Source organism: Mandrillus leucophaeus, unplaced genomic scaffold (assembly GCF_000951045.1).
Source record: "Mandrillus leucophaeus isolate KB7577 unplaced genomic scaffold, Mleu.le_1.0 Scaffold32, whole genome shotgun sequence".
NCBI classification, from domain to species: domain Eukaryota; kingdom Metazoa; phylum Chordata; class Mammalia; order Primates; family Cercopithecidae; genus Mandrillus; species Mandrillus leucophaeus.
Genome location: NW_012103365.1, coordinates 1,958,565 through 1,973,508, shown reverse-complemented (window position 1 = coordinate 1,973,508; position 14,944 = coordinate 1,958,565). Strand labels below are relative to the sequence as shown.

At 47.9% G+C, this 14,944-nt stretch overlaps 1 protein-coding gene across 2 annotated transcripts in view; it reads left to right on the top strand.

The window, feature by feature from the left end:
- Positions 1-14,312, top strand: part of EARS2 (glutamyl-tRNA synthetase 2, mitochondrial) — a 47,019-nt gene extending 32,707 nt beyond the window's left edge. Inside the window, exons 4-10 of one of the 2 annotated variants that reach the window (XR_001006876.1) lie at positions 1,370-1,842; positions 3,940-4,048; positions 6,784-6,937; positions 7,049-7,179; positions 10,958-11,093; positions 11,871-12,812; positions 12,906-14,312. Coding sequence is in view for 1 of the 2 variants with exons in the window: in XM_011987931.1 (XP_011843321.1) it covers positions 1,370-1,842; positions 3,940-4,048; positions 6,784-6,937; positions 7,049-7,179; positions 10,958-11,093; positions 11,871-11,954 (1,087 nt within the window). In the remaining variant the exon portion in view is untranslated. Of the gene's footprint in view, positions 1-1,369; positions 1,843-3,939; positions 4,049-6,783; positions 6,938-7,048; positions 7,180-10,957; positions 11,094-11,870 lie in introns of both variants that reach the window. The other variant, XM_011987931.1, reaches the window with a different exon arrangement.
- Positions 14,313-14,944: the final 632 nt, after the last annotated feature.

Sequence of the window (14,944 nt, the reverse complement as noted above, 5' to 3'; positions counted from 1 at the left end):
CACCTCGCCCGGCTAGTTTTTTTGTATTTTTTAGTAGAGATGGGGTTTCATCATGTTAGCCAGGATGGTCTCGATCTCCTGACCTCGTGATCCTCCCGTCTCGGCCTCCCAAAGTGCTGGGATTACAGGCTTGAGCCACCGCGCCCGGCCCCAGTGATTCTTCTACCTTGGTCTCCCACGGATCTTGGACTACAGGAATGCACCACCATGCCTGGCTGATTTTGTTTCATTTTGTTTTGTAGAGACAGAGTCTCACTATATTGTCCAGGCTGGTATTTTAAATTTTTAAATAAGAGACAGGATTTTGCTATGTTACCCAGGCTGGTCTTAAACTCTAGAGGTCAGGCTGTCCTCGTACCTTGACCTCCCAAAACACTGAGATTACAGACATGAGCAACGGTATCTAGTCCCATGCACCATTTATTGATTGATTGAACACTTAGCTGTGTCAAAGACTAACCTTACAAGCATTCCGTCTGTGTCTCAGAACACTTTTGGGTAGTTAGCGGAATACCCTGTTAGAACGGACAAACGATACTTTAACTCACAGATGAATCACCTGGGGACCTAGTTAATGTGCGGATTCTGACTCAGTAGGTCTGGGGTGGAGCCTGAGAGCCTGCATTTCTGACTGACTCCCAGGAGGCTGATGCTAGGGGCCCACAGACCACACTTTGAGTGGCCAGGACATCAATCATAGACGTTTGTCTTTTGATTCTGCACAAGGCTGGAGGTGGGTGGCTCCAGGATGAGACTAGCAGCGTAGGGATGCCAAGGCTCTATTTTGTCTTCTCTCTGCCTTCATTGCCTTCCCTCCCGCAATTGCAAGTAGCTGCGGCAGGTCTAAGCATGGTCCCCTCACAGGACAACATCCAAAGAGGACAGAAGTGGGGTAGTGGGAAATTTTAAGAAGGGATTTTCCTCCTGTGGCTGTCTCTCCTTGTCCTTTGGAGAGAAAAACCTTTCCCAGAACCTTAATTCTTCGTTACCCGCAAGGCGTGCTTTTCTTCGCATCCTAGTGACTAGGATGGGGTTATATTCCTGCCTGGACTGGTCACTGGCATGGGGCAATAGGATCGCAAGATTGGCTATACCAATCAGGATTCAACCCTTCAGACTAAGCATTTTGCTATTTTCTTGTTAGCAAGGAAGAAGCATGGAATGGCTGGTAGATAGGCAGACATTCGTGTCTGCTACACCATGTTATCTCAGTTTTCCACACAACTGTATTATTATCCCCATTCTAGACTGAGGAAGCAGCTTGCAGCAGTAACTGACTTGCTTAAGGTCACACAGCTATGACAAAGGTAGGACTCTTGTCCATCATCCTGTCCATCAGCAGTACTCACGCTGCTCTGCTCCCCATCAGGTATGACAATAGGTGCCGGAACATGAGCCAGGAGCAGGTGGCCCAGAAGCTGGCCAAGGACCCCAAGCCTGCGATCCGCTTCCGCCTGGAGCAGGCAGCGCCGGCCTTCGAGGACCTGGTGTATGGCTGGAATAGGCATGATGTGGCCAGCGTGGAGGGAGACCCAGTCATCATGAAGAGCGACGGCTTCCCCACATACCACCTGGCCTGCGTGGTGGACGACCACCACATGGGCATCAGCCACGTGCTGCGAGGCTCCGAGTGGCTTGTCTCCACTGCCAAGCACCTGCTTCTCTACCAGGCCCTGGGCTGGCACCCACCCCACTTCGCCCACCTGCCCCTGCTCCTCAACAGGGATGGCAGCAAGCTCTCCAAGAGGCAAGGGGACATTTTCCTGGAGCACTTTGCTGCTGAAGGCTTCCTGCCCGATTCCTTGTTGGACATCATCACCAACTGTGGCTCAGGTTTTGCAGGTACCTGTCCACCTGAGCGGTCCCAGCAGCAGAGAGTGTGGCCAGGAGGAGCAGGGCTTTGGCTCAGATAGTCCTGCTCTTTGGTCCCAGCTTTGCCATCTACCAGCCGGGTGACCTTGGACAAGTTTATTCTTTTATTCAACAGATGTTTATTTTGCCAGACACCGCATTAAGTGCTGGGGCTACAATACTGAGCACGATAGACATGATCCCTGCCCTCAAGGGGCTTATAGTCTCTGAGCCTCAGTTGCATATCTGGAAAATGGGGATAAGTGTCTACTTCATAGGGTTAGGATTCACTGAGCTTAGGAGTGTAAGGTACCGGGCCCAGCACCTGTCACACAATAAGCACAAAAAATGACAGACCCTGTGATTATGACAATTATTGCTACTATTACAAGCATGTATGCTAACAGTATGACTAGAACTAATATGGATCTACTTTCTTTTTTTCCTTCTTCATTTTACTGCCAGATGAATCTAGTTTATTTCAAGCTGAGCACTTATCCATGGTCCAAGACTTAGACCTAAACCTTGAAGAAGCAAGCATCAGATAGGATGACCTGAAGGATTTCTGAAAATGTGTCCAGAATAGTCTGCCTGCTGGTCTCACTTCATTTAATACAACATACTGTTAAGGGGTAGATACATGTCTCCACTGTTCATAAGAGGATTGTGAAGCTCAGAGAAGCTGAGTAACTTGCCAAAGTCACGCACCTAGTGAGGGATATAGCGCTTTAGGCCTATGCCTGATCACGGTGCCTGCTGACTGTGTGGGACTGAGCTGCTGCTTACAAGAAGCAGCTCCCAGCACCATGGTTCTTAACTTTTTTTTTTTTGAAACAGAGTTTCGCTCTTGTACCCCAGGCTGGAGTGCAATGGTGCGATCTTGGCTCACTGCAACCTCCGCCCCCCGGGTTCAAGCGATTGTCCTGCCTCAGCCTCCCGAGTAGCTGGGATTACAGGCACCTGCCACCACGCCTGGCTGATTTTTGTATTTTTAGTAGAGATGAGGTTTCACCATGTTGTCCAGGCTGTTCTCGAACTCCTGACCTCAGGTGATCTGCCCGCCTTGGTGCTTGAGCCATTGCACCCGGCCTGGTTCTTAACTCTTGACTGTGCTTTGGAATCAACTAGGAAGCTTGTAAAATATGCTCAGACCCCAACCAAACCCAGTTGACTCAGACTCTCTGGTACAGCCAGGCAATGAGTGTACTGTTCTGCAGCTCGTGTCTTGAGAGTAATGGAAATGGGTTTAGCCTGATTGTTTTCAGACCCTTTTTTCATTAAAGACAGAACCCTTTCTGAAAATGAAAACCTATTCAGGCTCTAGATATATAAATAACTAGAAGTGAAATCCCTTTGGGCAAAGTGGAATCGGGGGCCCATGGCTTGCTTACTCAGCCTCCCTTATGTTTGAAAGTAGAAGGTGGGCGGGCGCAGTGGCTCATGCCTGTAATCCCAGCACTTTGGGAGGCCAACGCAGGAGGATCATTTGAACCTGGGAGTTTGAGACCAACCCAGGCAACATAGTGAAACTCCGTCTCTACAGAAAAACTTATTTATTTATTTATTTATTTGATGGAGTCTTACTCTGTTGCCCAGGCTGGAGTGCAATGGCACAATCTTAGCTTACTACAACTTCCGCCTCTCAGGTTCAAGTGATTTTCCTGCTTCAGCCTCTTGAGTAGCTGGGATTACAGGCGTGCGACACTACGCCTGGCTAATGTTTGTATTTTTAGTAGAGATGGGTTTCACCATGTTAGCCAGGCTAGTGTCGAACTCCTGACCTCATGATCTGCCCACCTCTGCCTCCCAAAATGCTGGTATTATAGATGTGAGCCACCATGCCTGACCCTACAGAAAAATTTAAAAATTAGTCGGATGTGGCAGTATGTGCCTGTAGTTCCAGCTACTTGGAAGACAGGCTGGAGGATCGCTTAAGCCTGAGAGTTTGAGATTACAGTGAGCTATGATTGTACCATTGCACTCCAGCCTGAGCAGCAGAGCAAGAGCCTGTCTCTTAAAAAAAAAGAGGTAAAGTGGAAGGAGGAAGGGAGGGAGGAAGCTGAATGGCTGGGCCTCTCTTCTTTGCAGAGAACCAAATGGGCAGGACCCTGCCGGAACTGATCACGCAGTTCAACCTGACCCGGGTCACCTGTCACTCAGCCCTGCTGGACCTGGAGAAGCTCCCAGAATTCAATAGGTAAGTGGGGATCATGGAGATCCCCTGGTGGGAAAGGGCTTTCTTGCTCAAGACAGTCCCTACAGCAGAGGGTGTAATGGACTCTGGTACCTAATTCTGTGTGACCACGGCTAAATCACCTAACCTTTTTGAGCCTCTCTTTCCTCTTCTCTAAAATGGGATTAATAACAGTACCAATCTTATATGATTGTTCCATGAAAGTATGTTATATAGGCCTGGCACATACATAGTGCTCAGTAAATGGTATACATATATACATATATATATATATGTATTTTTTTTTTTTGAGACGGAGTCTCACTCTGTTGCCCAGGCTGAAGTGCAATGGCACAATCTCAGCTCACTGCAACCTCTGCCTCCCGGATTCAAGCAATTCTCCTGCCTCAGCCTCCAAAGTAGCTGGGATTATAGGTGCCCACCACTACACCCGGCTGATTTTTTTGTATTTTCAGTAGGGATGGGGTTTCACCGTGTTAGTCAGGCAGGTCTCCAACTCCTGACCTCAGGTGATCCACCCGCCTTGGCCTCCCAAAGTGCTGGGATTACAGGCGTGAGCCACCGCGCCCGGCAGTACATATATATTTATCATTAGCGTTGTATTCCTAGCCACCCCTTGTGTGGACTCTGTTAAGAACCAAAGCCTGGAGAGGGGTATCTTCATTTTAGACTCACCTCCCCCCATCAACCTTTCACCCAGCCAACACAGTGAGTGAGCACTGTCCCATGGCATCTACTTTATATTTCATGTATTTGATATTGCAAGTAGCTCTTCACTTGGAAACCTCCAAATATCGTTCCAACTCAAATCATTGTTAACATGTCTGAGTCAAAGAGTATTAGTGTTGTCCAGGCGTGGTGGCTCACACCTTTAATTCCAGCACTTTGGGAGGCCAAGGTTGGCAGATCACCTGAGGTCAGGAGTTCGAGACCAGCCTGACCAACATGGTGAAACCCTATCTCTACTAAAGATACAAAAATTAGCTGGACATGGCACATGCTTGTAGTCCCAGCTACTTGGGAGGCTGAGGCAGGAGGATCACTTGAACCTGGGAGGCAGAGGTTGCAGTGAGACAGGATCACACCACTGCACTCCAGCCTGGGCAACAAAGTGAGATTCTGTCATTAAGAAAAGTTATTAGTGGTTAAGACCATCAGCCAGGTGTGCACCTGGGGTGAGGGTCTTACTGATACTTTGCCTAGAGCACTGGTTTGGGGACACAGTATCCTCAGTGCATTTACTTGCGTGAGCCCAGATAATTAACATCAGTTGCAGATATTTTAGGGCTGTTTATTTACTTCTTCCATCAGACTTATGATGAGGTCAGTTGCATGATTTTGCCCTGTTTTACATATGAGGAACCCAGGACATAGAGAGGTTAAGAAACTAGCCAAAGTTCACACAGTAAACAGTGGGCATCTTTTGAATGGGGCATTCAAGAGTGGATGTAGGCTGGGTGTGGTGGCTCACACCTGTAATCACAGCACTTTGGGAGGCCGAGGCAGGTGGATCACCTGAGGTGAGGAGTTTAAGATCAGCCTGGCCAACATGGTGAAACCCCATTTCTACTAAAAAATACAGAAAAAAGAGAGCCCGATGTGGTGGTGGGTGCCTGTAGTCCCAGCTACTCAGGAGGCTGAGACAGGAGAATCACTTGAATGGTGGAGGTTGCAGTGAGCCAAGATTGCACCATTACACTGCAGCCTGGGCAACAAGAGCAAAACTCCGTCTCAAAAAAAAATGCCACTTTCTATATATTTTAGAGGCTGAGTCTTGCCCTGTCACCCAGGTTGGAGTGCAATGGTGACATCTCAGTTCACTGCAGCCTCAAACTCCCAGGCTGAAGTGATCCTTCCCCCTCAGCCTCCGGAGTAGCTGTCTACAGGTGTGTACCACCACGCCAGGCTAAGTTTATTATTTTTAATATTTTTTTGTAGAGATGGCATCTCACTATTGTTGCCCAGGTTGGTCTCAAACTCCTGGCCTCAAGTGATCCTCCCTTCTCGGCCTCCCAAAGTTCTGGGATTAAGCGAGTCACTGCACCTGGCCAAAAGCTTCTCCAGGTCCAATAGGGCTGAGTGGCAGGTGACCTGGGAAGCCAAGGTTGCAGTGAGCGGAGATTGCACCACTGCACTCCAGCCTGGGCAACACAGTGAGGCTCCATCTCAAAAATAAATAAAAATAAAATGTCAGCTACTATTTTGAAAACACTGAAAACGTGGCTGGGCATGGTGGCCCACACCTATAATCCTGGCATTTTGGGAGGCCAAGCTGGGTGGATTGCTTGTTGCCCAGCCTGGGCAACATAGCAAGACCCTGTCTCTACAAAAAGTTAAGACATTAGCTGAGCATGGTGATATGTGTTTGTGGGCCCAGCTACTTGGGAGGGTGAGGTGGGAAGATCACTTGTGCCTCGGAGGTCTAGGCTGTAGTGAGTCATGATTGTGGTACTGCACTCCAGTCTGGGCAACAGAGCAAGACTCTCAAACAAAAACAAAAGCAAAACCCCTAAAAACAGCATGTCTCCGAGTTGCTTGGGACTTTCAGGCTATTTGTGACCTTAGTCACATCCCTTTCTTTTTATAAATGTAAAGAGAATTCTACTTCTAGCCTGCGAAAGGGAGGGCTCATGGAACCTGATATGTCATTCTTCCAACTTCACCCTCTACCCAGGGGAGAGACGGTTTGGGTGGGTTGGGGTGTTGACAGTAGGGCAGCCCCTTGATTTCTTCTGCAGGCTGCACCTCCAGCGGCTGGTGAACAATGAGAGCCAGAGGTGCCAGCTGGTGGAGAAGCTGCAGGCCCTTGTGGAGGAGGCCTTTGGGAGCCAACTGCAAAATAGGGATGTCCTCAACCCAATCTACGTGGAGAGGATCCTCCTGCTGAGACAGGTGTGGTGTCAGGGGTCTGGGAGGCTGAGGGAGGGGCTACTGGGTGCTTCAATTCCTCCTCCCTTCCAGAGCCCTGTCACTAGTGCATTCAATGACTGCCTCCTTCCCCAGGGTCACATTTGCCGCCTGCAGGACTTGGTGTCCCCAGTGTACTCTTATCTGTGGACTCGCCCTGCGGTGGGTCGAGCACAGCTGGACGCCATCTCGGAGGAGGTGGATGTGATTGCCAAGCGTGTGCTGGGGTGAGTACCCGAAGGCTGAGCTCAGGATTCCACACCCTCCTTCCCCCTCTCCCTCCCATGGCTCCCTTTCCTTCAAGGTTAGGCTGTTGGGCCCCCAGCACAACCTCATGACCAGTGAAAACGTGACCCTTCACTGGCTTTCATTGGTGGGAGGGCTTACCTGGAGGACCGGGCTTTCCCTGTACATAGGCCTGTGTTCACTGCTTGCACCAACCTGGTTGCATCCCAGCTCTGCCATGTACTCACCAGATTATGTCACCTTGCTCAGGCGGCTTCACTTTGGCCAAGTTACTGTACCTATTTGAGCTTCCTTTTCCTTCTTGGTAAGAGAGAGATGATGCTAATTCTTACTGTTAACAGTAATAACTTTCAATTACAAATGCAACCAAAGCTGACTTAGGCAAGAGGGGAATGATTGCTTATGTAGCTGCAGATGCTAGAAGAAGGGCTGCTGGAGGCACAGCTTAATGCAGAAGTCAGTACTCCATTACCAAGATTCGCTTTCTCTCTCTGCCTTTCCCCTTCTGCTCCTCCTCCCCGATGCTGACCACTTTTCCTGCAGAGGCTCTGTATCAGGTAACTAGAGGGCAAGTTTCTCTACCGAACAAAAGAAATGACAGCACACGTCCCCTGTGGAATTATATTTCTTCCTTATGTAGCAATCTGCAGGAAGTGGCTCAGGGCTCATCCTCCCACCTCAGCCTCTTGAGAAGCTGGGACTACAGGCACAGGTCACCACGCCCAGCTAATTTTTTTACTTTTTGTAGAGACAAGGTCTTGTCATGTTGCCCAGGCTGGTCTCAAACTCCTAGGCTCAAGCGATCTTCACGCCTCAGCCTCGCAGAGTACTAGGATTATAGGCGTGAGCCATGTGCCTGGCCGGGGCCTATTAGTTCTAATTCACCAGGATTCAGTGTCATAACTGCCTTTCTCCACCATGAGGCTGGATTTCACATTTGCTCTGGGACTCCCTCTCGAGTCAGGAAAGCTGATATCCAATGTTCAGGAGCTGCCAGATCACTAGAAATCCCTTCTATTCCCATGCCAAGCTCTGGGCCAGCTCTAGCGAGTCTGGAATTGCCATTTTTCCTGGCCTGGGGCCTGTCATTCTTTCATCAGCTCCTCGGCAGCCTGCTTCCCTGCAGCGCCACTGGGGAGTGTCTGCTTTTTTCTCACATTATATTTTATGTCTTCAGTATTTCATCTCCTGGATTTTGTAAATAGCAGTACTCATGTGACCCAGTTAATAATTGTCTCAGTCCGTAGGGTTGCTATAGCAAAATAACATAGACTGACGGCTTCAACAACAGACATTTCTTTCTCACAGTCTAGAGGCTAGAAGTCCAGGGTCAAGGTGCTGCTGATTCCATGTCTGGTGAGGGCCTTCTTCCTGGGCCCTTCCCTTTTCTGGCCCTTTGCTGTGTCCTCACGTGGTGGAGGAATGGGGGACCTCTCTGGGGTGTCTTTTGTAAAGGCACTCATCTGTGCATGAGGGCTCTGCCCACATGACCTGATCACCTCCCAAAGCCCACACCTCTGAATACTGTCCCCTTGGGGGTTAAAATTTCAACATATGAATTTAGGGGAACACAAACACTCAGAACATAGAGATGATGCAGTAAGAATGATCACCCTTGTCTGAAATTGAAACTCATCTGCTTCAGTGCTGACAGTTAGTAAGGAAATCTGTCTGCACTGAAAGGCTGTTTCTTCAAATCACTTATGAACCCAGTTCCCTGAGACAGTAGTGGTCCATACTGAGTTGACTTTGGAATGCAGTTGCCTGGACCATGTTTGAGCAGGCAGGGTCAGAATTGCCATCACAGATCATCTGCACCAGGAAGATGTCCAGCCTCAGTTCCTCTTCAGTGTCTCTGCTTTGGAATCTCCAGTAATAACTGAGGAGAGGCTGGGTGCTGTGACTCATGCCTGTAATCCCAGTATTCTGGGAGGGTGAATGGGAGCATCACTTGAAGCCAGGAGTTTGAGACCAGCTTCGGCAACATAGCTTGACCCCATCTCTACAAAAAGTAAAAATAAAATTAGCCAGGTATGGTGGTGGGCGCCTGTGGTCCAAGCTGCTCAGGAGGCTGAGGTGGGAGGATCGTTTGAGCCCAGGAGTTTGAGGCTGCAGTGAGCTGTGATCGTACTACTGCATTCCAGTCTATGTGACAGAGCAAGATCCTTTCCCTTTAAAAAAAAAATTAATATTTTTGAAAAATGAGAGGAACTGGGAAGTTGCAGTGAAATATATTCATCCCCAGCCTATTCCCATCTCTTGACTAAGAATCAGGGCCAGAGCAAATTTTTGCAAGTCCAGTTCTAACTGATTGGAGAATTTCTCCTGAAACTAAAGCTTTTGGGGAGAGCATCTTGCTCAGCTGGACTGCCAGGATGTGGGGGTTGGTTGCTGGCCCGTTGGAATCCTAGAGGCTTCAATTTGTGGAAGAACAGCCATAGCAAGTTGGTGGCAGGACCGTTGCTGGAGCTGGGTGGGGACTTCTGATTTCTTCTCTTCTTGGCTACGTCTCCAAAGAAGTCTCCCTCTACCAATATTAAAGCTATATTTCAGATAATTTCCCAGAAATTATCCATTCTATGTCAAATCTATTCCTAAGTTTCTTTTTTGTCGTGCTTACAAGCAGACCTGTTTCTTTTAAGATCATTTTGTAATGTCTCAAAGCTCTTGAATGTACTTAACTAATTTCTTAAATTTTTAAATTCAAATATAAAATGTAATACTTGGCCAGGCATGGTGGCCCATGCCTATAATCCCAGCACTTTGGGGGGCCAGAGTGGGTGGATCACCTGAGGTTAGGAGTTTGAGACCAGCCTGATCAACATGGTAAAACGCTGTCTCTACTAAAAATACAAAATAAGCCGGGTGTGGTGGCGCGTGCCTGTAATCCCAGCTACTCAGGAGGCCAAGGCAGGAGAATCACTTGAACCCGGAAGGTGGAAGTTGCAGTGAGCTGAGATCATGCCATTGCACTCCAGCCTGGGCAACAGAGTGAGACTCCATCTCAAAAAAAAAAAAAAAGTACTATTTCTGAGTATTTATCATGTGTTCAGGCACTTGGTGCTTTATAACTCTTTTTAACTCTCTAGGATATCCCTGTGCAGGACAGATACTATTATTTATTTTTTTTTTTTATTTTAAGACAAAGTCTCACTCTGTCGCCCAGGCTGGAGTGCAATGGTGCGATCTCGGCTCACTGCAACCTCCTCCTGGGTTCAAGCAATTCTCCTGCCTCAGCCTCCTGAGTAGCTGGGACTACAGGCGCCCACCACCACCCTTGACTAATATTTTTGTATTTTTAGTAGAAATGGGGTTTTACTATGTTGGCCAGGTTGGTCTCGAACTCCTGACCTCAAGTGATCTGCCCGCCTCAGCCTCCCAAAGTGCTGGGATTACAGGCGTGAGCCACTGTGCCAGCCTCAGATACTATTATATCATTCTCCCCACTTTACAGATGAGAAAACTGAGGCATAAAGATTGAATGACACAGAGGTAGCAATGAGTAAAGCCTCTTATGGCACCTCTTACCTCCCTGCATTGTGACCACTGACTTCTCTGTGTGTGGTCCCTTGGTAGTTTTTCCTTCCTGACCTGGATAAGGGAGAAAGTGGTCAATATCTTCCTCATCTCCCTCAAAACAGGCTTGAACATTGGTTGTGCTGCTTGTACTGTAGCTGATCAATAACCTTCTGAAGCCCTTCCTCCCACCCACTTGCCATTGGCCCATGCAGACCCTGTAAACTGGCCCTCTTCTTCTAGGCTTCTAGAAAGATCTGGTATGAGCTTAACTCAGGATATGCTGAGTGGAGAACTGAAGAAGCTATCAGAAGGTCTGGAAGGCACCAAGCACAGTAATGTGATGAAACTCCTCCGGGTGGCCCTCAGTGGACAGCAGGTGAGGCAGGGACACAGGTTGGATTGTTCCCTGGAGCCCCTCATTGATCCTTTGAACTTGTTTCCTGGCAGGCACTGAGCTCAATGTTCAAGATACAAGGATGAAAGAAATATGATCACTCCCCTCATTCAGTCAATCAACAGACACTATTGAGTACCTACTATGTGCAAGCATTGTGTTAGGTACAGTGGATACAGTATAGAATGAAACACATATTCATAATCTCTGCCTTCATGGGGTTTGCAGTTTATTGGGGATAACAGACCTAACAACAGCTTACTTAATATGGGAAAAACAGGCCAGGCATGGTGGCTCACAGCTGTAATCCCAGCACTTTGGGAGGCCTAGGCAGGTGGATCATCTGAGGTCAGGAGTTTGAGACCAGCCTGGGCAACATGGTGAAACCTTGTCTCTACTAAAATTACAAAAAATTAGCTGGGTGTGGTGGTGCGCCTGTAATCCCAGCTACTTGGGAGGGTGAGGCACGAGAATTGCCTAAATCTGGGAGGCAGAGGTTGCAGTGAGCCAAGATCGTATCATTGTATTCCAGCCTGGGCGATAGAGTGAGACTCTATCTCAAAAAAAAGGCTGTGGTTGGGGGAGAAACAGGCTCCTAGGACCCATGCTTGTCCAGGGAAATAACACAAGCATGGATCCTCAGAACACAGGCAGCAGTGTGGGGGCTGGCCTGGGAATAATTTCTGCAGACTGAGGCTAAGCTTCAGTTCTTTAGGCAGTTTAAGGTAGTAAGGCAATATTTGCTCTTTTTGTTCTTAGCAAGGACCTCCTGTAGCTGAGATGATGTTGTCCTTGGGACCAAAGGAAGTGCGGGAACGGATCCAGAAGGTGGTTTCCAGCTAGGGAGAGGATGTGTCGGGCAATGGAGATCGCCCTGAGAACCTGTGAGCTTAGAAACAGCTTTCAGAGACCAGAAGGAGGCCTGGGGCCTGTTGGGAAGTTTGCCGAAGGAACTAAGAGTGGAAACAATCTCTGGCTGCACACAAGTGCATTTATGGATCCACCACCGGCCCGTCCTTGTCAGCTGGCTGGGGAAGCCCAACCCATCTAACCTCCTTGACTCTGGAAAGGCATTCTCTGGGTCTGGTTTCTCACACATTACACAGCAGAGGTTCAGAGTTAGTTCATAGAAAAGCTAACATCCCGGAACAATGCAGAAGCCCTGGGTTTCAGTTTGCTAGGGTCCCCATAACAAAATGCCACAGAACCAGGTGGTTTAAACAACGGGGATTTATTTTCTTACATTTCCGGAGGCTAGAGGTTCAAGATCAAGGTGGCAGGCCTGGTTTTTCCTGAAGGCCTCTTTTCTTGACTTGCAGACAGCTGTCTTCTCACTGTGTCCTTGTGCGGTCTTCCCTCCATGCATACACATCTCTGGTTTCATTATGTGCCCAACGTTCCTCTTCTAAGAATACCGGTTGCACTGGATTTTAACTTTAACCAGCCTCATTTTAACTTAATCACTTCTTTAAATGCTCATTCTCCAAGTAAAGTCTCATTCTGAGGTGCTGGGGGTTTCTCAACGTAAGAATTTAGAGGGACACAATTCAGCCTGTAGAAGCTGGGCAGGGGGATTCATGGGTCCCAGTTCTCAGGCCCCAAGGACTCAGAGCAGTAAAGGATACGTGACACAAGCAGGGCTGAACTGGATGCCAGCCTTTCTTTGGGGTTGTAAAAGGAGAAGTGACTCCACTGCCAAGGGTAAGCGCTCTTGTCTTATGCTACCCTTTATTCTTGAGCCTTGGGGCAGCCTGTGTCTCCCTTCCCTAAACGTCATATGTTCCATTTTTCCAGTCTTCCAGACCTGGTCCTTGGACTGGAGATCTCCACCCTGCCTATTTTGTGGCTTTCTCTTCAAATCCACCTCTTCCTTCCTCCATGACTTATAAGTCGTCATCTCTGCTGGTTTCTGAAATGAGATATACTTCTTGGGGGTCTTCAGTGAAGAGGAGTAGCAAGTGAAAGGAGGATGGTGGCGGGGTAGACAAACCCCTACAAGGCTTTTAGGCTTCCCCTGCATGGTAGCCAGCCTCTAAGTTGGCCCCCAACCATCCCTGCCTTTTTCTATTCACATCCTTGTGTGGTTCCCTCCCCCATTGAATAGGCCTGACTTGTGTAACCACTACACTATTGAAGAAATGGAGAGTTTGGCTTCTGAGGGTAAGTCGTGAAATACATCATGGCTTCTGTCTTGTTCTCTTTGATTGCTTACTTTGGGGGAAGTCAGCTTCCAGGTCATGAAAATACTTAAGCAGCCTTATGGGGTGCTCCACATGACAAGGGATCGAGCCTCCCACCAACAGCCATGGAAGTGCGCCATCTTGGAATCCGGTCCTCCAATTCCAGCCAGGCAGCCACATGACTGCAGTCCTGGCTGATCTCGTTTGTGACTCTGAGCCAGAACAACTCAGAGAAGCTGCCCTGGAATTTTCAGGCACACATGAACGGTGAGATAGTAAATGTTTATTGTTTAAAGCTACTTGGTTTGGGGATAATTTGCGCTCCAGCAGTAGACAATTAATATATTTATTTTGTCCAGGGGAGTGGAAAGGCGATTACAGAGTTTGTTGAGCCCCATAGAGTCCTAGTCTTTGCTTAAAGAATATACCAGTTCTTTCTGATACAGAATCCATTAAGTTCGTTGGTTGCAAACAATAGAAACCAGCTCTGCCTCACTTATGTTTATTGGAGGCCATAAGAGAGCCACAACATCTACGGAAAAGCCAAAAAACCAGGTCTTGGAATAGACAGGAATTGGCTACAGGAGTTAATGGCCAGTCTTGTCTGAGTTGTTTGGTGGCAACACATGAACTACAACCGTTTTGCTGTTGTTAATTTCTCCGTGTTTTCCCCTCAGTTTTGGATAACTCTGCTCAAGGTTCAGATTCTGAGGAGCAAGTATCTGTTGGGGTAACTGAGGTCTTGCTACCATTCCTTGGCCAGTAATAGGTAGTTTCACAGGGATTATATGCAATGGACGAAAAGTTGTTCCCAAGGAAAACTAGGGAGCTTTCTCCAGAAGATGTAATGGCAGAAACAACAGGTGGTTGACCACAGAAGGGGACAATAATAACAATATTTTAATTTATCGTGCACTTACATGAGCCTCACCCACTCCCAGGTGTCAGATAATGCTCATAAATGCCTTAATCCGTCCTGAGATACTTTCTATCTCAGTAAATTTTTTTTATAACACTATGAGAGAAGCAGTATTTTTGTTTTTCTGTTACAGATATGGAAACCGTGGCTCTGAAAAGTTAACTAAAGCTTCTGAGGCTATAGTACGAGGCAAAAACCAAGACTTAAACTCAGATCTGTGCAGATCCAGAGTCCAAGCTTAACCCTGATCTACTGAGTGTTGTCAGAGCATGTGTTTCTAAGACATTAAGAATGGTTACAAGGAGCTCCTTGGCTCACAGTCAAGAGAGTTTTTAACAAAGTGAGTGGTCAAAATACTAAGTCGATTCTGGTATATCTACAATATGGATGAACCTCTAGGACTTCATGCTAAATGAAATGTTAGTCACAAAAGGACAAATACTTCCTAACACTTTGTGAGGCAAAGGTGGCAGGCTTGTCAAAGGCCAGGAGTTTGAGACCAGCCTGGGCAACATAGTGAGATCCTGTCTCTACAAAAAACTTAAAACTTAGCCAGGTGAGGTGACATATGCCTGTAGTCCCAGCTACTTGGGAGACTAAGGTAGGAGGATCATGTGAACTGAGGAGTTAAGGCTGTCGTGAGCTATGAATGCACCACTGCACTCTAGCCTGGGCCACAGAGCAAGATCCTGTGTCTAAAAATGAATAGGCCGGGCATGGTGGCTCACGCCTGT